We start from the raw sequence: 20,451 nt of genomic DNA, 5'->3' as shown, positions 1-20,451 counted from the left end.
CTACGTTTTTTGTCTCAAAATTTCTGTCTCCGTTCTCCTTGTTTTGTCCCAAAATTTGTTGGCTTCTTTCTACGCTTTTTTGTCTCAAAATTTCTGTCTCCGTTCTCCTGTTTTTTGCCTCCAAATTTGTTGGCTTCTTTCTACGCTTTTTTGCTCAAATTTTGCTTGCTTTGTTGTACGCTTTTGAGCGAAAAAGTTTTCATTGTTTTGACGGTAAATTGCCGAGCAGGAAAACAAAAGCACAAAATTAAATTGGCAACTTGGGAGAGGGAGTTTCCAGTGGAAGACATTGTTTAGTGATTGTTTTGTCTGTGAATTTGAATGCCTGAGACTAGTTTTTGGTCAAATATAAAGCATGTTTAAGCCAGTTTGTATGGAGTTACATATTCTCTCTGTGCACTTTCTTGTGTCTATAGTCATAAATCATAAATTCCCGAGCTTTGCAATAACCATTTAACCTAATTAGCCGGCGCTCATTATGTGCACATTAAACCACAGCCAAAGTACACACAAAATGGTGTAGAAATTCGTATTGGAGTACAGTGCGGAACATAACTATGAGGAAGGTGTAAGTGAGGCTCTTTTTGTAGTAAAATTGGAAGAGAATTCCCTGAAAAGTTTCACTGAAAAATACACAAGAAATTGTTGACTAATTTAAAAGTTAATTTTAGGAGCCAAATCTTAATATTTCTACGCTTTTTTTGACTGCCAAAAGTTGCTGCTGTGTTATTCCTTCATTCTCTTAACTTTATCGCACACATTGAACTCGCTTTATGTGCCCGTACCGCACTGTATTCGACAGCAGCGCCCACTCTGCGTTCATTGAGCATTCATTAAGTGCAAAACTAAATAGCCACTCAGTACAGTATTTTGGGTACGGCATTGGTGCCGTAGTGAAGTGCATTCGCGTCTGCCACTGCAATTGCAATTCAATTAAGCTTGGACCAAGAGCGGAACACTCGAGCTGCGGAGCCTGCCACCTGCCTCCTTGCTTGCACCTTCATCCGCGCTTAAGAGCCATTATTTCAATGGCACTTTAACTTAATGACAGCTTAAAAAGGGTTTACACTGTGCAACGTAACAACACATAAATTCCGTTCTTTCACACTCGTTTCACATTTTCCCAATAATTTAAATTGGTTTTTTCTGCACCAAAAGAGTGGCTCTAGTTTTAGTTTCCAAATGCCTGCGAGCTGTCTTACCCTCGTGACTGTATTGCCATCGCCAATCCTGATAATGTTTTTAAATGGATCCTCATGGATGCCGGCTATGCCCCAGCTGTTTGTCGATTTGCCAACTGTCGATGCCGAGGCTGCTGTTACAGCTGCTCCTGTGGCAGCTCCTCCTGTTGCTGCCGATGCTGATGATGTGGCTGTCGTCGTCATCGTCGTCGAGTTGCTGTTTAGTGTTGTTGCCGTGGCCTCTGGGGCTGCACCGTTGGCTGTTGTTGGTGTTGCAGCTGCTGCTGTTGCCTCGCCATGTTGTGCAAATGCCACAAGCAACAGCCACAGCAGCCACACCAGCACCGGCCCGACTCGTGTTGCCACCAAAGTGTTGCTGGCCACTTGTTGATGTCTCTGACAGATTCCATCTAGCAGGAGTCCAGCTCGTCTTCGTCCTTCTCCTCTGCTGCATCGAGTGTCTGCTCCATCCTGCTGCTCCTCCTGCTGCCTCTTCTTGCGCCTCCCTGCATTGAGCCAGCATTTCATTGTAGTTTTTGCATTTGCAACTGCAACAGAAAGAGATAAATGAGAGAGAGAGCGACTGGGATTAGTTTACAGACAACTTTGATGAGTTTTAAGAGTAATTTTAATCATTTACAGGGTGTTTTCGCGACGTTTACTAATTGTTTTGCTATGAATGTTGTTTTGTGAGTTGATGGTAAGGGAAACCCTCTACAAGAGGGGAGAAAATTAAGAGCTATAGTAGAGATAAAAGATCAAAGTTTACACTGAAAAAAGGAACCATAAAACTTCGGATACAAAATGTATCCTTGAACAATATTTCTACTAAATCTTAGTTAACTTTTCTTAATAATAATCTCTGTCTTTTGGGCCAAATTCCTGTGTGAATTCATTCCAAAAAAACCCCTAAAAATTCCATAAACTATCAAAATCTATGCCCCAACTTATTCCTTAAATCTTGGCAAGTTTTTGACACATTAATAGCCCCCACTGAGCTACATCCCTGCATCTTGTATCTATTTTATTAAGCAGCTGCTCAATTAACCTTCATCAGAACAGTTCAAACTCCACACTTTTGCTTTCAACACATGCAAAAATGATGAAGTCAACACATAAATAGGTTGTTGAAATATTTATGTGTGCCCGAGACAAAATGCAAACAGAACTAAAAGGAAAACAGGACTCCGGCGCTAAAGAAATGACAGCAAAAAGTGAAAGGCAGCGACAGATACTATCTGTGTATTTGTGCGCACACCTGGCGACGCCCACAAACTGCTTACACATGAAAACCAACTCGTAAATAAATACAAAAGACATAAATAAATACAAGAAAGAAAGATGAAGAGTCGAAGAAAGTGGGAACCCATTTTCCACATCCACTTTTCCACTGCATGAAAAGCAAACGAAATGTAAATATCAAATAAAAAGCGTCAGAAAAGAGGGAAAACTCGGGAAAAATGTGCGACACATATTTTGCATTAGAAGAGGGAGAAAGGGAGTGGCAGGATTTAAGTTTCAGACCAGACCACTTCTGTCTACACATACTCGAGGGGTGGGGACTGTGTTTGCTTGTCATAAAAAATGGCTTCAGCCAGCAAGAGGTAAAACTCCTTTGGCTGCTGCATCTGCTCGTTCCACTCCGTGACGTGACCGATTTTATTTGCAGTGCTTTCAGCAACAGCAACAACAAATGTCTGCCATTTGTAAGAAAGTGTAATAATGGACGGGGGGGATACAAAAATATATATGTAAATGTATGGCCATAAAGTCATGTATCGATTGGCATCCACTCTATTTCTTTTTGCACTTTACCTAAATGCTTTATGGCTGCAGGATTGAATGTATGAAATGTGCGTTGGAAGTTCTGAGGAAGATGTAAAGGCAGTGTAGGAGATAATTGAAAAGGAAACAGTGCAAGAAATTAGAGAGTAACTTAAACTAAACAAAGATTAAATTAACTTAATATTAAAATAAATACTCGAAAAAATTAATAAGATTTGTTAAAGACTTAAAAAATTCGAAAAATAAGTGAAGACACATTTAAGATTTGTAAATCCCAAGGTAGAAATATCTCTTTTGGTTTAAAAAAAATATCAAAAAATCGTAAACACATAGCACACCCATTTAGCTCAATTTAATCTCCCTAATAACCTGCATTTCCAGCTTCATTTAACTTGTTTGCTCAAGCAACTCACCCACCTACACATACTCGTATAATTTGCATTATACTTTGTACATTTCCCTTGGCCATATTCCACTTTTCGACGTACGTTTCGATATTAGCCATTTGTTGGTACATGGTAAATGTGTACAAAAAAAATTTGCCAGCCATTTGAACTTGACTGACTGACGACGACAGGCATGTGGATTATGATGATGATGATGTGGGTGAGGGTGGAGTGATGCATCATTATGATGCCACCCACAGCGCTTCATGCGAGTATTTATTGTTTACAGTTGGAAAATTCCACCTCCACCGCCGCTATACATACGAGTAGGAGCAGGAAAATGTTGGCGTTTTTCGCGTATCATGAGCATGACTAAGCAGCGTGCCATACGTTAGAAAAATATACCCAGCCAGACACGCAGCCATGTTGAAGAAATATGGACAATATGTAAAGGATTGAGTGGTTGGAAGGCAGTGGGAGAGGGTGTGGGAGAATTTGTTCCACAGCCAAAAGCTGTAAAAGGGTTCAGAGCAGCCGTGTGTGCACCCCCACACATAAGTCAACTCAACCCAAAAAACCCAAAAAAAAAAGAGAGACATGTAAGCGGAAATGCTGTTGAACATGGCTGCCAGTTGTTGTTGATTCTTTTTATTTGCAAGCAAAAATAAACACGACAAGGAGAAGGGCAGCGAGCAGCAACAGCAAAAACGAAAGTCCCTACAAATCTGTGCCGGACGTTGGTTATGAGAAGGAACGTACGAGTAATAGAATGTACCAGTACCACTACTAGTATCAATGTATGCACATCCTGCACATGCACACGGCGAGGAGCAGCACTCATCAGCAAAATTCCGAGTCGCTGAGTTTGTGGTTGATGGGAAAACGATTACTCGTTTGAGCTGCGAGCACTTTCTGTTGGTTCTTCTTGGGTTTATGAAGCTGTTCTTGATATACTGACTTGATTTGGGTTGTTGATTGCATAAATTAATAGTTTGGAAAGGCAGAAAAAGAGTGGAAGTATTTGGAATTGAGGTACGAGCGACGACACACATTTGTGGATATATTTTATGCTGTTTTAATTTCTGAAAATTTCTTTTTTCTACAAAAATTCTACTGAAAAAAAATAAAAACTGGAACCTCTTTGGACCTTCATTTTAATACATTTAAATGGTCGTTTTTAGACATTTCCCTCTTTAGCTTGGATACAAATTGAAGCATTACAAAAATGTAAACTTAAACAAATTAAAGACTCAAAATATGTTCCATTTTCTAACATTTTGTAATAATTATTTTCTTTGATTTTTATCTTCGTTTTTTTTTTCCTGCTGACTAGTGTAATTATTTACACATGTGCACATCCGAATATTTACGTTGAAAGTTTTATAAACTTTTGGTTTTCTATGCTGTCGCATTTTTTGTATTTCCCATATACATTTTTCGGGCATGGGCTGCGACCCAATTTGATTTTATGCAAAAGGAATTTGTGTTTTAGAAAATGTCTAAAATGTCAGAAAAATGTTGAAGACATTTGGGTGTAGAGTCAGGTGTTTGCTTGTTGAAAGTAGAAGCCGGAGGAAGACCCAGCAGAAGAGGAAGCTCCCCATTTCAGACAGACTTTGATTGTATTTAGCAGCCAAAAAAAAGTCTTCGGCTTCAAACGTTTATTAGCTTCCCAACAAATTGCTTTAGCTGCCACTCCTCTTTTTCTTCGATATCTATACCCTCTTTGATATCCGCACATTCCTTCAATTGACAGACATCTGAAATGTAAATCCACTTGTTTCCACTTTGCATGTTGGATAATCTAGCCAAAAAGGCAACCCACTATCCTACAAACTAAGCCGCCGGCAAAGGCTGAGGTCCTGCCAATCATTTTGGGGCACGCCTATCAAACATTTCAAATCTGTGGGACAATTTTTCTTGCCTCGCTAAAGACGCTATTCCCATGAATTAGCTTAGCAGGGAATGGCCTTGGGGTGAGGTTGGGACTGGCTGTGTAGGGGGGAAAAACTCCTGAGGCTTGCATTAATTTAATGAGGTTCCTTCTGCCTTTGATTTGGTTGCGGTTTTTTTTCATCCTCATTTTCCTAGCCCTTCAAGTGTTGACGCTGAACGAAACGAAACGTTTCAACGCCTTTCTCTAGGTTTTTCTTTTTGGCTTTTTCCTTTGACTGGTAACAGAAATCTTGGCTGGCTCAGAGCAGCTCACAGCCTGCGGTCAAAACGTCACAACTCAACTGGAATAAGTGAAGTTGTCAGTCGGTTGTCGGTTCTTGTTGTTGTTTCCTTAAGCTGTTTGCCTGTCATGTGTTTTGCATAATGTTCTGGACACGATTGAACATTTGATTCGACATGGATCATCTGTCGCCTTCACAACCAAACTCTCACACTCAAATTAGTTTTGGGGGAAATTGGTTTTTCGATTATCAGTATCAGTGTTCAGGCCGAAAGGGAGAGCCTGAATATACAAATTTGGAGGGCATAATGTTACATTTATACCATGGATAAACAAACCACAGACTTGGTTGCTCATGTTGCCCAAGGTTTAGGTACTCAACTACATATGGATAAATTGCTTGACTTACTTTGCACCTCGGTACACATGCAGTGCTGCCAGCGCGCACCTGAACCGTTCCACCACTCACTGTACAAATACAGTATGTGCATTTACATATATGCATGTACATATGTATGTACATATGTGCATACATGGATCAAGCATATGCTTACGTGCGGTAGCGCCCGTTCTTTCGTCTATCTATTCCGCCTTCTTCGTTGCTGCACCATTCTCGCGCTCTCGCTAAAGTTCGTATGCAGCTTCAGCAGCAGCCCCGAAGCTGCTCCAAAGCTCTCTTTCCATCGCTCTCTTTCCATTGCTCTCTTTCCATCGCTCTCTCTCTCTCGCTTCGGAAATTCAGCCCGTTCAATGCTGCAGGTAGTCATGCGTTGATCTTCACAGTTATGCGATGTCTTTTCGTTCTTAAATCTACCTGCGCTCGCTTTCGTTTGCGAAATAAACGGTAAATTTACAACCCAATAAACAGATTTATACAGATAAAAAGATATGTACTTATGTAGAGGTAAACAATTTGGAGCTCTAAACTGAAAAATATACGTACAGACATGTACATATGTACATACATTTGAGTAGTTAATATTAATGGCATTTGCTTATATGCACATATATTTAGATTATCAATTATTACTCGTTTGCCACCAGTTTCCAACCCATCCTCACTCTCTCTTCTGGCGCTGCTTTCTGCATTCTTTCTCAATGATTCCGTGTCTTAATAAATATTTCCAAAGCACAACTGTATGAACACATATGTGTGTACATATGTACACACATAAACACATCTCTCTGTACGTACAGTGGCTCCATCGCATAATCGGACAGCGGTTTCCTCTTTACGAATGTGCTCAAAAAGTATATAGAAATGCGTTAGACCAACCGTTTTTTCACTTTTTATACACCTTAATAGTATTACCTATCCAAATCATAAACAAAAAGTCATACTTTTTAGTGAGAACAGTTCGTTTTAATCGAAAAACCAAAAAAAGTCATGTTCTGAGACTCAACGCATAATCGGACAGGGCAAAAATGCCAGAGGAAAATCCCGTTATTTTTCCAAAAATCTTTTCATAGTCCCGGTTTTTCTTATCGAATGTATGCCATGGATGCCTGGAAATATACCAGACAAAACAAAAACATTTTGTATGCCGCCCCCAGGAGAGCTATCCTTTTTCGAAATTTCGCTTGCTATAGACATAGAACACGGAAGGAAAACTGCTCGGAAAACCGCCAAATGGATTGGAAAAGGCTAACCTATGGTTCACTAAATAAATATAAGGATCCATACTAAGTTTAGGCTGGTCAAAATTGTTCGGGAAGGCCACGGCTAACTTTTATATGAGCCAAAAGAGCATTCGATATTAAAAAAAATTAGTCAACATAACTTTAAAAATTCATAAAAATTAGAACCTACTTCAAAATCGATCGGGAAAAGTGGTTTTCCCAAAGAGGGGGTCTTATACATTGAAAAAGTACCATTTGAATGAGAGATTTCCCCGACCTAGTACATTTGTGGGCTCTAACATTGAAATAATTAAGTCGAGAACTTGTACTGAGAAAATTAATTTATCGAATAAGGCATTTTGATGCTATATCCACTAAAATTCCAATTTTTTTGATAGTGTTTATTATTAAAAGATATTATTGAATGAATGCTACCAAAAAAGTTTGATTTTACGATGATTTGGCATCAAAATGCCTTATTCGATAAATTAATTTTCTCAGTACAAGTTCTCGACTTAATTATTTCAATGTTAGAGCCCACAAATGTACTAGGTCGGGGAAATCTCTCATTCAAATGGTACTTTTTCAATGTATAAGACCCCCTCTTTGGGAAAACCACTTTTCCCGATCGATTTTGAAGTAGGTTCTAATTTTTATGAATTTTTAAAGTTATGTTGACTAATTTTTTTTAATATCGAATGCTCTTTTGGCTCATATAAAAGTTAGCCGTGGCCTTCCCGAACAATTTTGACCAGCCTAAACTTAGTATGGATCCTTATATTTATTTAGTGAACCATAGGTTAGCCTTTTCCAATCCATTTGGCGGTTTTCCGAGCAGTTTTCCTTCCGTGTTCTATGTCTATAGCAAGCGAAATTTCGAAAAAGGATAGCTCTCCTGGGGGCGGCATACAAAATGTTTTTGTTTTGTCTGGTATATTTCCAGGCATCCATGGCATACATTCGATAAGAAAAACCGGGACTATGAAAAGATTTTTGGAAAAATAACGGGATTTTCCTCTGGCATTTTTGCCCTGTCCGATTATGCGTTGAGTCTCAGAACATGACTTTTTTTGGTTTTTCGATTAAAACGAACTGTTCTCACTAAAAAGTATGACTTTTTGTTTATGATTTGGATAGGTAATACTATTAAGGTGTATAAAAAGTGAAAAAACGGTTGGTCTAACGCATTTCTATATACTTTTTGAGCACATTCGTAAAGAGGAAACCGCTGTCCGATTATGCGATGGAGCCACTGTATCTGTCTGTATGGATATGTAATACCCACATTATAAAGTCATAAAAAGCAAAAACAAACAATAAGAATAAGCGGAACCCAAGCAGAGCGTGTGTGCGGTGAACGAGACCAAAACGAGGGAAAAGAGAGAAGACGAAGACAAGCAGAAAAAATCATAAAAATCAAATCAGAGCAGGGATCTACTCAGGGTTATGGGGTGGGTAGATAAATGCATTGCAATGGATTGCCCTCTTTCTACCACATAAAGCACATGAAATTATTATGATCGAAAATCAATGACAAAGAAAAACTGACAAAATCAGCAGAATGTTTGCTCAAATTCTCAATTGTTCAGCCCGAGCTGCGTATGAAGGGAGTGAGTGAGGGTCTGAGAAGTGTTATAAAAGAAGCTTTTAATGGGCACAAACCCCAAACGCAGCTTAAAGGACGCTTGACCCTACTTTGAGAGAGAAACGCACAAATGTGTAAAGCAGATAAAAACGTGTTTATGAAAAGGTCCCTCCCCAAAAGGCATAAAGATAGTTTAGATGCGATGAAAGGCGACGAAGCAGCTAAAAATAAAGCCACAGCGCAGAAGGGATGTAGAAGGGAAAGGCTAAGGGAGTGACTGAGGAAGGGCCGGGAAAGCTCAAAGTTTGTTTGCTTTTTGCCACAAACCAGGAAGTAATTTAGCCTATATCCATACTGAAAAAAAAAAGTTTACTTTCGTATCCATGTCCCGTGCCATGGAGCAGTTGGGGAACTTTAGACAGGTGCAAGTGTTTTTTTTGTGCTGTGGCCTTTAATAAGTTAAGTGAAGCCGCCAGGTGGAAAAGACAGGACAGAAACATCAGTAAAAGTGGCAACGATTATGCGTGGCAGTAGGAAGTGAAACAGCAGGAAAAAAATAAACTGAAACATGTGTGAAATGTGTCAGAATTGTATTAAAACTTGGACACAAGCAGCCCTCTCAAATGTCTTCTTTTTAGCAATTAAATATGTAGGAGAAATGCCTGCTCTAAATAAATAAACTCGGCCATACGAACAGCCAAAAACTGCAGCAATTGAAGTATTTAAAGCCAAAAACTTAACGCTAGAAATATTTAAAAAATAAAGCGTAAAACCACCAATTTAAATTCACGAATAAGCCAAAAACTTAACACTAAAAACTTGCAAAAAAAAGCGAGCACAATGGCCAATTTAAATGCCCAAAAGAAAAGCCAACGCAAAAAAATGAAAGCTAACACAAAAAATATATTTCCAGCAGCACAAAAAGCGAACAAGAACGACCAAAAACTGCCACCAGCCATAGACATTGTACCAAAAACAATAGCAACTATAAATTATATACCTATAAACTGTTGACAAATGTTATCCGGCGCTTTTTGCTTTGTAGTTTTTTTTGTGCTCTCCCCATTTTTGGCCTTTTTAAGCGCATTTCATGTGGAAAAATGCACTAAAACAAAAAACGCAATTTTAAGATGGCGGAATGAATGCTGCGCCACAAAAGCAAAGAAGCAGCAACGAAAAAATAAAACAAAGTTAAGTAAGAACATGAGCAGGAGCAGCTGAAATAGCAAAAACCTCGAGGAGGAATCAACGAGCAGCTGCGTTTGATGTCTTTAGCTGGAAGGCGAACTGGCATGGTGGGTGAGGCAGGACGGTGTGTGGCATGGCATGGCTTGTCTTGACATTGCATTCTGCACCCAGAGGCATAAATATTACATTTTTTTTAAACTGTGGAAAAGTTTTGGAAAGATTGTCAGAGAAGGGTGGCAGAAGTTGCCAAAAAGATAAGGTGAAACGGGTTTGACAATGCATTGGAAAGACTAGGTTTTGTTTTAGATTTTTGAAGCCACATTGTTCCCTATTTAATTAATATTAATTACTAATAACTCGTAGCTCCTAGATATTAGGAGGTTTTTGGGGTAATAATTATTGTAATATATTAAATTTGCTTCAATAAATGAAGTCTCCCTTTTAAATCCAACAAATTTAAAGCAGCATTAAAATTATATTTAAATTAAAGAAATCTCTAGCTGTCTCGTTCTACTCTCTGTCGAAATTCCCTACCTCCCAACAAACCCCTACACATGTCGCACACATGAGCATGATGTAGTCCACAAGATGAAAATTAAACGAGAAGGGAGCTCGAAGCTGTCGTCTGTGGCATCGTCGCCAACCATGGACGCTGTCGCTGTCGCCGTCGCCGGTCGTGTCAATTGCAGTTTGCATATAAATTAGTGTAATTAAATGTCAAACAAGTGCTCGGAAATTACAACAACAGCAGCAACAACAACAACAACAACAGCAGTGGTTAATTGTGCTTTTGATGCTTTAGCAATAATTATAGTACTTCGGGAGTTTGCAAGGTTACTGTGCTGGCATTTACCCGACGTGACTGTGTGTGCGGTTATAAAACTTTATGACTGAATTTGATGACTGCACTTGATGACACTTCAAAGCGCTGAACTGCGGCAACAACTCAAGTGCATCCTTCGCTCGTGATACGCTGCACTTTATAGGGGGGTGAGGAGAAGTTTTTTGTGGTTGTTTAAAAAATATTTAAGTGGATAGACTAAACGAGGGATCAACGTCAACAAATGAGGGTCGTACTTAGAGCTTACTAACTTTATTTGAACGTATCTGGCAGCTAATTTGTGCTTGATTTTGTTGCTCATTTATTGATGATTAACTTTCATACATTTCTTCAGTTATTGCTTCATCTTTTGATGTTTATATTTTCATTTATTTCTGCAGCTATTTTTGCATCTATTAATGATCAATTTTAGTTGAATTCTCCATCTCTTTGTCCGGTTTTTAACGATTTATTTTATATATTTTTCTCTGTAAAGTTGTCCATCTTTTGATATTTAATTTCCATTAATTTCTGCCTCTATCTCTGCTTCTCTTTTATACCACTTTACCCCCCATTTAACCTTCTCTTTGACTCCTCCTTAACCTTTCTCTTTTCCCTTTTTTGTACGCTGTTTTCCTCACTTTTCACACACTTTTTCCGACCATTAAGTGCAGCAGCAGCAGCTATTGGGACGTTGCTGCCTTTTTCTTGAAACTTTTTAAAGCATTTCCGGCTACTGCTCCCGCTCCTCCTTTTGCATTGGCAAGCAGCAAAAAAAGACAAGCAAAAGCAAAAATTAAAATGAAAGCTAAAAATTTGTTGCTGTTTGGCGTTTGACTTTCGCACAAAGGCAGCCACGGAGCCACGCCCATGGGGGCACCGGGGACCGGAGACCCTGTGGTACGAGATGCAAATGAATCTGCTCGAATGGTTTACAAAAAAATGCACGCCCTCATGGACACGCCCACTGCCACTGCCTTTATCACACAGATTTTTGGGGGCACGGAACCATTTTGGGTTCAGTTTGTCGGTTATTTAGTTCTCTGTGCTGCAAAGTATATACAGAGATTATTGTGCAGATGTATAGGTAGAAATACACATAGATTTGAGTAATGAGAAAAGTTGAAATGCACAGCCAACGCGGATTATTCATTAGCTGCGGCTTAGTTTTGCTCTGGCTTTAGGCGTTATTTTATTTTTTAGCATTTTTCAGAGTGTTTTCCTGCCTCTAATTGCCGACCCAACTTCATCGGGTTTTCGCAACTTTTTGCATCGCAAAAGCGTGAATGAAATTTAAATGAAACTTTACTTTTTTTAGCATAATGGTTGCCCTCAATAAATGTGGGGATAAAGCAAAAGTTGTAATTGCACTAATAGACGGAGGAATGCAAATAAAAAGTGCTCAAAGCTAGAATTTACAGTTGCAGCAAATAAAGTTGACTAATTTGAAGTCCGATGGGGGTTTGTAATATATAATTAGTTCCGGGAAATACATCTGTATTCCAACCTTTTGCTGCTTTTTGTTACAAACGAAAGTTGCCTTGCTCAAACGAACACTTTTGTGACAGGTCACGTTCACTTTCTCAAACATCAGCCTGGAGCAAAACGAGGATATGTATATGTAGAAATGTTGATTATATTATTCACCGATTTAATTATTTTTTTAGGAATTATCTTTCGGCTTGGAATAATCCATATTTCTTCTTTTCAATGAGTTGTTCAATAAGCAATTCTATTACATTTGAATACCATTGTTGAATACCTTTAATTTGACGCTAACTTTGAGGCGCTCCCAATTACACACTTTTATTCATCAATTATCCCACCCAAATTTTACTCCACAACTCACGAGTATTTCCATTAATTGCAAAACATAAACCCAATCCATTGAGCACTGGGCTTTTTACTGTCTACATTTTTTATTGAGCAATCGTCAGGCAATCATATGAATGCCGCCTACAAATGGCTCATTAGGCCCAAAAAAGCACTCGACACATAATAAAGAAACAGTCGAAAGAAATGAATGAAAATGGAGTTGTTTGAGTGCTTCTTGGTCATGGCAATTTAATAACGATTTAATGATGCCATCAAGGCGTTACATTTATTTAAATATCTATTAGTTAGCGACGGTCATTAATATTTATTGTCATTGTTGTCTGGCTGTCAGTTGTTCGTTGCTCATTTGTCTTTTTGATGTGGAGAGGAAGTGGAGTCGTTGCTGCCAGAAAAAGACAAACACTCTAAGGACTGGGGGGGAAATGAATAAGCAGCTAATAAGGCCTAAGAACATAAGCAGACTAGAAGCAAGCACACTGCCTCATATAAGTATGTATGCCTACACATAACGATCTAAAGTAGGCTTATGTAATGTCTATTATTCCAGCGCCACTGTGTTTATCTACACGTACTCTTACTCTCTCTCTCTCTCTTTCCCTCCTGCTGCCACTCCAACGTAAACCCACCCCTATTGTCAGCCATCGAGTGCTCTGATTGATGTGGGAAAAAGCGCAGGGAAGCGAAGCACACAACATGGTTAATCCATACATACGGGATTTTGTTTAATTATAGCAAATGAAAAGGGATTTTGATTGACTGCAGTACGTACTGAACGTGGGAATAGTAGTGGGGATTTGTAGGTATTAAATTAAAGATAAGAAAATTATTGATGATGCCAAGATCTGTGTCGATGTTGTGCGCCAGCTGCAAGGGCAAATTAAATACCCAAAAATATGGCAGTCGAAATTTTACTTGATTTTTACTGTTTTTTATACTATCCTCCAAAGTTCGAGGCCAACAATAAACTCTCTTCGAAAAGAGTGAATATATACAATGTCTCCATTTCAGATGGATTCATCTCTGCCGCACCCACAATTATCACTTATTTGCGATGGATCTGCTCAACTGCTGACAGGCACAATTAATGAATTAAATTCAATTAAAATGGTAAAATGAAAATTAAGTTATGCTAATTTTTGCTGGCAAATAATGATTACGTGGCCAGAACCCAAATGGGATGGCCACAAATTAGATTTTGCCTATTAGCAGCGACTAAATTGGCTGAAATGAAATCAACATTTGATGGCCATTGTGCAGCCAAAAATTGCATTACAACAGACTACCAAATAGAAGTGCAGCTTACTAATTTTTCGCATATTTAATTGTCGCCATGGAGATTATTCTGCGTATTGCAAAAATATGCACAAAAACTCGCCTTGCTCGCTGGTTCAATGCCTTCTGCAGGGTCACAGCACTGAATATTTACTGGTCTGCTTTTTTTTTCTGTTCCCCTGTTTAGTCTCAAGTGTAACAGGAAGGTGAACGAACAGCCCACACACAGAGCTACAGCTTTGTTGATGTATAAATACATCAATATTTATGGGCAGGATTTGTAGCATACTTTACTGGGCTCCAGCCAAGTCCCCTGTTGGCAGAGCCCTGCCGTGCCTTAAAGCTGTTTAATTTGATTAAATGTTCCGCACTTTAAAGGCCAAGTCAGGCGGTTAAAAAGGGGCCTCTCCGAAAGCCTAGCACTCCCTTGATAGAAATGGAGCCCTACAAATTCAGCAAGTAAATAATTTAACGCATTCAATTATGTATAATAATGTGGTATACATACATACATATGTATAACCCATGTATACATACATTTCTACATAAGTATATGTAGACCTAAAAATAAATCTCTTGAGGGTTTGTTGCTGTGCCTCATTTTTGGTTAATACGTTTGATGAAATGGAATATCTATTCGGTACTTTGGGGACGCCCGCTGGGCGCCCGCTAAATGAATTATGAAAATTGGTTTTGATGTGTTTTTTTTTTGGGTTTTGCAAATATGCCACAAAGTTGTGGAGGCTTTAAAAAATTTAAGCGGAAGTTACTGAATTTTAATCAGTAATTTGATATTTTTTAGCTCATTAAACATCATAAAATCCACTTAAATTACTTGCTTAAATTTTCTCTACCCCAAGTATTTCACTTGCCTAATTTTCATCATCATAATTTGTGCCGCTTTATATGATAAATATTCTCTTGATGATTTTCACAATTTCATAAACTAAAAGCACTTGAAAGTAACAAAAAATGCCGCACATTTTCATTGACTTACCTCCTTTGCCCGAAACTCAAATCATGACGCGGAATTTTCTTTGCGTTTCCCCAAAAGTGTGGCTCCCTGTCAGCGTTTTTTTTCTGGTTTCCTTTTCCTTTTCTTTTTCCTTTTTTTTTGTGGGTTTTTGGGTGTCTGTTTCAGTTATTTTCACTTCATCATCTTCTGCCGCACTCACTTTTTATTGAACTTTTATTTTATTGTCTCTCGTTATTTCATTTGCTTAGGATCTGCGCTGCTTCTATTTCGGTTCAATTTGTTTACAAATATTTAAATTAAATTTCATATATTTTGTGCTGTGTGTGTGTGTGTGGGTTTCCATTCGCTCTTTATCTCGGAAATTGGCTTTATTTCAGGCCAACTTTATCCGTGTTTGTTCATTGAGTTCATGCGGCGTTTACCATTTACTAAATATTCATTTTCAAATAAGTATTTATCTTTGTTTGCAGATTTTTGGTTTGATAGGAGTAAGTTTTGTGTGTGCTGCGCAATTTTTAAATGTGGAGGGAATTTAAACAGCTCACAAAAGTTGCTAAAAAATACCAGAGATATGTGGAGTAATTTTAAATATATTCTTTTATGTTATAGAGCAGAAAGTAATTGCTTTTTAATGCAAATATATTGCTGTATCAGCGTGAAAAATGCTTCTCTATAGCATATTCAACACAGCTGCATAAGTGAGGAAAAATATGTAAAAAACTATAAATAAAATACATGACTATGGCGATATGAATGAAGGAAGCAAAATATATACACATTTTCTGTAATTTATACCCCAAATTCTTGCATTAATTGCATTGCTACTACTAGTAAAATCATTTTTTTATGTTCTTTAAAACGTGCACGAATTCAAATTAAATTAAAAAAGAGCACAAAAGATTTGCCTGCATTTATAATCCTCAATTAATGTCAGATTACTCCACAAGAATCTCGCTTAGTGCAATTTTTAGTGCAGTTTTTCGCCATTAAACACTAATTTCAAGAACAAACTCAAATCAGTTCTAATGGCTAGAGAGCAGCTACGGGGAGCACTATGTGTGACCTACTTTTGCGGACAAAACTCGCTCCGGATATCGCCAGCCTGCACTCGGAGTCGGCAAACTTGCAATTAATTTTGCAACTTTTGGGCACTGCACTTGCACCACCCGAATAACTAAGCATCAGTGGAGCTATCTCCGAGGAGCTCAGCGCATATTAACGTTAATAATGAATGGAACTGCCACTTTTCTGTGCTGGCAAACTTTCGGCTAGAGCAAAATAACTTTTAAATACAGCAAAATGCGGCAAAGGGCCACAGAGAAAATTGCCAACAGCTGAGCTTAAATATTTATGAATATTTATTAGCCGTGAACTGTCGCTTATTAAGAACCTAATGGACGTCAAGGCAGCGTGCGCGGGAGCCGGACCTGTTGCCGCCTCATTAATGGAATACAATTTCCGTTCGGTTTGCTTGCCGGCGGCAAAGTTAATTACAATTTTTCATTGCTCCTACAGTGGCGCGGAGTGGGGGAACAAATTTTATTTCTTAACAAATTGCCAACGGCACATTAAACGCAGGCGAATGGAAAAAAAAACTGAAAGCCGAGCAGAAGGAGCAGCACAAATGGAACAGAAATGCAAAGCAATTTGTAGTAAATAAAAGCGGAAAGTTAAAATGGCGCCCAAATACGCAACTCAAACCGGAAGACAAACTTTTAACGCCTCCCTCCCCACCCCACAGCAAACACGCACGAAGAGTCCTCTAACATACAGACAAACATGTGCCACAGAAATCCACACAGATGGGCCAAGACATTGACAGGGCACACGGGGGACTTTGATTTTCAAGACCAAGTGAGAGGAGCAGAAAAAGAGAATCAGAAGAGGTGGAAGCTATAGAAAGTTGCCTTTGATGGATACCAAGAATCTTTAATGCCCTTAAAAAAGGAGAAGCATGAATAAAGACAGCAAAAAAGACTCCTGAACGGAACAAACAAAGGTGGAAGCGGAACAACGGCTGAGACCAAGACAAAAGAGAAATTATTGAGTGAGCGAAAAGTACAAAAAAGAACAAAAAGTACTTTGAACGTTTACAACTCAGCAAAGATTATTAAAAACTAAGCAAAATAAACACAAAACTAGGAGAAAGTAAAAGTTAGGGCAAGGAATTAAAGCAAAGAGAAAAGTAATAAGAAAAGAATGCAGTGGGTAAAGCAATCAGCAACAGAATGCAGGAATGTTCTAAAAGGAGCGCAGATTTAATGCAAAAGAGGAGAAATAAAAAGAAATATTGCGGCAAGGAGCATTGCAATGATTTGTTGTATTACAGTAAAGCTTATGCCGAGGAACCTAATAATCACTGAACACTCAAGAGCAAAAAGAGGTAAAAAGTGGTTAAAGATTGGTCAATGGAATGAAAGAAAACATAGATAAAAATATAGAAAATGCCAAAATGTACTGAAGTTAAATATATAAATCTTAACTCACTCTTTGAAATAAATGCTAGATTACACAACATTTAAATTATAGCCAAGGTCCTGAGCAAACAATTTTAAACAAGGCCATTAACAGCAACAAAAAATGTAAGACGTAAAGAATGGCGGAAATGAAAAGTCTTTAATGAGTTAAAGCACACGAAAAGTTCAACTAAAGAAAAGCAATAGAAGAGCTGAAGAGATGAAAGTGCACTAAAAAGGTAGGAAATGAAAAATGAATGCAGAAAAGATAAAACAAAGAAATGGCTGAGAAAGAAATGTTAGGGGAAATGTTTCAAGCGTTTTGGGAGAACATTTTAGTGAACAATTGTTGTGATAAATAGCAGCAAGTATTTTGGGAAAGAACTTAAGTAAATTTTAATGTAATGTTTAAGTTACGTTGGAGGGAAAGATAGCCGGAAATAATTGTTGCAGAAGTAAAGTTTAGAGTAATGTAAATTCTTCAAAAATACTAAGAAAATGTAATACAATTGATCAAAGCCACCAACAAACACGGAATACCCCACTGTAGAATGCCCAAACACAAATCGAACCACTTAAGCATCGGACGAAGGGGATGGGGACAACAACAACCTGTAAATAAAGCTCTCTATGGCCGCAGACACACCGCACCGCTGCTGTCTAGGTGGGATTTATGTTTTTCTTTTATTTTCACGGCTGCCTTTCAATTTTATTTCTTATACTTTTTGGGCAGACGCCCACGCGGCGCCAAGCCAGCGCTGCGCAGTCTGCTCTGGCTCTGGCTCTGCTCTTCTCCGCGATTATTCAACAGCGTCCAAGCCAGGTCTTTGAGTTCCTCTGGATTTGGGGTTTTTGTTTGTGCCCGTTTTTATGTGAAATCTTTTCAGGGCTAATGGGATGTTGGGTTTTTTCTTTATTTTAATTGAAATTTGCTGATGGCGCCCGCACGGAACTTTCGCTTTTCAATAGAAACAAAACGCAGTTCAGTGAGGCTTCCACCCACACGCATTAGATAGAACCATTCACAGACACACACAACCACACACAAAGAGACTTAAAGGCAGACACAAAGTTATTCTCCGTTGAATGTGTACCGTTATGTTTGGTATCGCACAACCAACGCTTTCGCAACTCCGCCACGAACTGTTACCGTTATCCCACGGCTGCAGCAGCGCCCAACGCCAAAGTCCGTTTCGTGCTTTTGCGAGAGAGCGAAAGTCGAAATTCGTTTTGCCGCCCGCGCGCTCCCTCTTGAGTGCTTCGTGTTCTCTCTCTCTCTCTCGCTCTTGCATGCACGCACTGCCTGACTGGACTTCTGGCTGTTATCAGTTTGATTTGATTTCACTTGGCAGAGTCCTCGCACAATTTGCTATCGCTTGGCCCAGGGGTGAGTGTGAGAGAGAGAGAGCGATTGCGTTTTCAAGGATGTTTTCTATACTCACCACACTTGCTGCTTTCAGTCGTTCGTTTGTTCGCTTGCTCTCGCGCTCTCTCTGTCTTTTGGGTGTTGCTCCTCTGACAGACACCTGTAGTGTCGGCAGGGCATGGTGTGGCATGGCGAAAGAAAGCTTTCGCCTGGCAATCAGTCAACTGGCAGTGCTGTCATGTTGTTCTTGCAAATTAGCATACACTAATAATCTGCATTCTCAATGCTGTTTTTGCATATCTGTGGCTGATTAAATTTGCTGTTCAACTTGTCAGAGTAAATGAAATATTTTTAAATTTAATTTTAAATTGCTTTTAATCGCAGAAATATTATTTTGCGCACATTTTATGCCAGATAAATTATAATTAAATCAAAATCCAAACCGGGAGTATTTTTGATTTATTTTTGTTAAATAATTATTATTAAAATATAACAGATAAATTATTGGATTTCTGGACTTCCCAACATCGTCTTGGCTCTATTGCAAACATACTTTAATGCAGTCCAAAAAATGCATAATAATTCTAGAACTGTTGAAACATTTTGTTCTACGTAGTTCCCAAACTTCTCTTGACTTTTCCTGCAAACAATGAAACTTCAACGTAAAGTCTGTGATTTTCATCTACATCTACAGTCCATCTGTTTTATTTAAATAAGCTTTTGCGAGCTTTAATTTAACATTTCGGGTTAATATACAACCCCAAGTTCCCACCGGTATCTAAATTCATTAATGAACAAAACCCAAGCAGCCACATTCCATGGGCCAAAGTCGCAGTCAGACTTCTTATCCACACATCTGCGGTTACTAAGGTGAAGTAACCTCGTATAAATGAGGTTACCCCCCAAATGTCTTATAAATAAGCGCCACACAAACACACGTGTTGCACACACACACACACAGCACATACACTTGTGTAACACACAGACAGACACACACATGCTGTGTGACCAGAGGGCGAGGGTCATATCATGGACGGACGGACCCTCCTCTCGACTGGGCATTGCATTTTTAGCCTCAATTACTCAAACAGCAACAACAACCTGTTGGCATTTGTCTGCTTGTGTTAGCTCCCCTTTTGCCACCCCTCTTTCAGCTCACTTTCTTAACCCTCACGTGCCCCCGACATTAACCGTTTCAGTATAAAATTGTTGCTACACTCTGAATGAACTCTTAAAAGTGCCCTGACATTTCACAGGGGTCACGTGGCACATACCCCTGGACCGGGGGTCCTCCTTATTTATTCAATACGCGCTGTCTCTGTTGCACACTGGCAAGCGAGAGCGAGAGGGAGTCGCTCTCCATGTGTAGCAGACCCTCTCAGTCCCTGCCTCTCTGACTGGGGCCACAGCAACAGTTGACGTAATTTGCAGGTAATATGTGTGGCCTGTTGCTTCTGTTTTTTCCCCTCACAGACATTGACCAGAAAGGACACACTGCTACTCCATTTTTTTACTCACTCCCTTTGGCTTACTCCCTTAGCCTGACTATCTTTCCCTTACTCCCTTTCCCTTACTCCCTTTCCCTTACTCCCTTTCCCTTACTCCCTTTCCCTTTCTGGCAATGTCTCCATTTACTTTCTTTTCGGCCATCTCTTTTAGGTGTTCACTGAGAAAAATATTTGTTCTTTAAGTGCAGAAATTAAAGCACTACAATTTTTGATTAAAACTTAGAGAATTTCTGGACTAGTTGCAATTATTTAAGGCACGTTTTCGGGATACATTTTGTTGCAGAATTATACTATGG

The 20,451-nt window shown here is 39.0% G+C and overlaps 1 protein-coding gene across 1 annotated transcript in view; it reads right to left on the bottom strand.

The window, feature by feature from the left end:
- Positions 1–14,970, bottom strand: part of LOC117900288 (probable G-protein coupled receptor CG31760) — a 31,093-nt gene extending 16,123 nt beyond the window's left edge. Inside the window, 2 exon segments of the mRNA XM_034810600.1 lie at positions 1,203–1,729; positions 14,847–14,970. Coding sequence (XP_034666491.1) covers positions 1,203–1,709 — 507 coding nt within the window. The 5' untranslated portion in view covers positions 1,710–1,729; positions 14,847–14,970.
- Between the last annotated feature and the right edge of the window lie 5,481 nt (positions 14,971–20,451).

This window comes from Drosophila subobscura, chromosome U (assembly GCF_008121235.1).
Source record: "Drosophila subobscura isolate 14011-0131.10 chromosome U, UCBerk_Dsub_1.0, whole genome shotgun sequence".
In the NCBI taxonomy this organism is placed as follows: domain Eukaryota; kingdom Metazoa; phylum Arthropoda; class Insecta; order Diptera; family Drosophilidae; genus Drosophila; species Drosophila subobscura.
The sequence above is the reverse complement of the archived record's forward strand: the minus strand, read 5'-3'. Positions and strand labels throughout refer to the sequence as shown.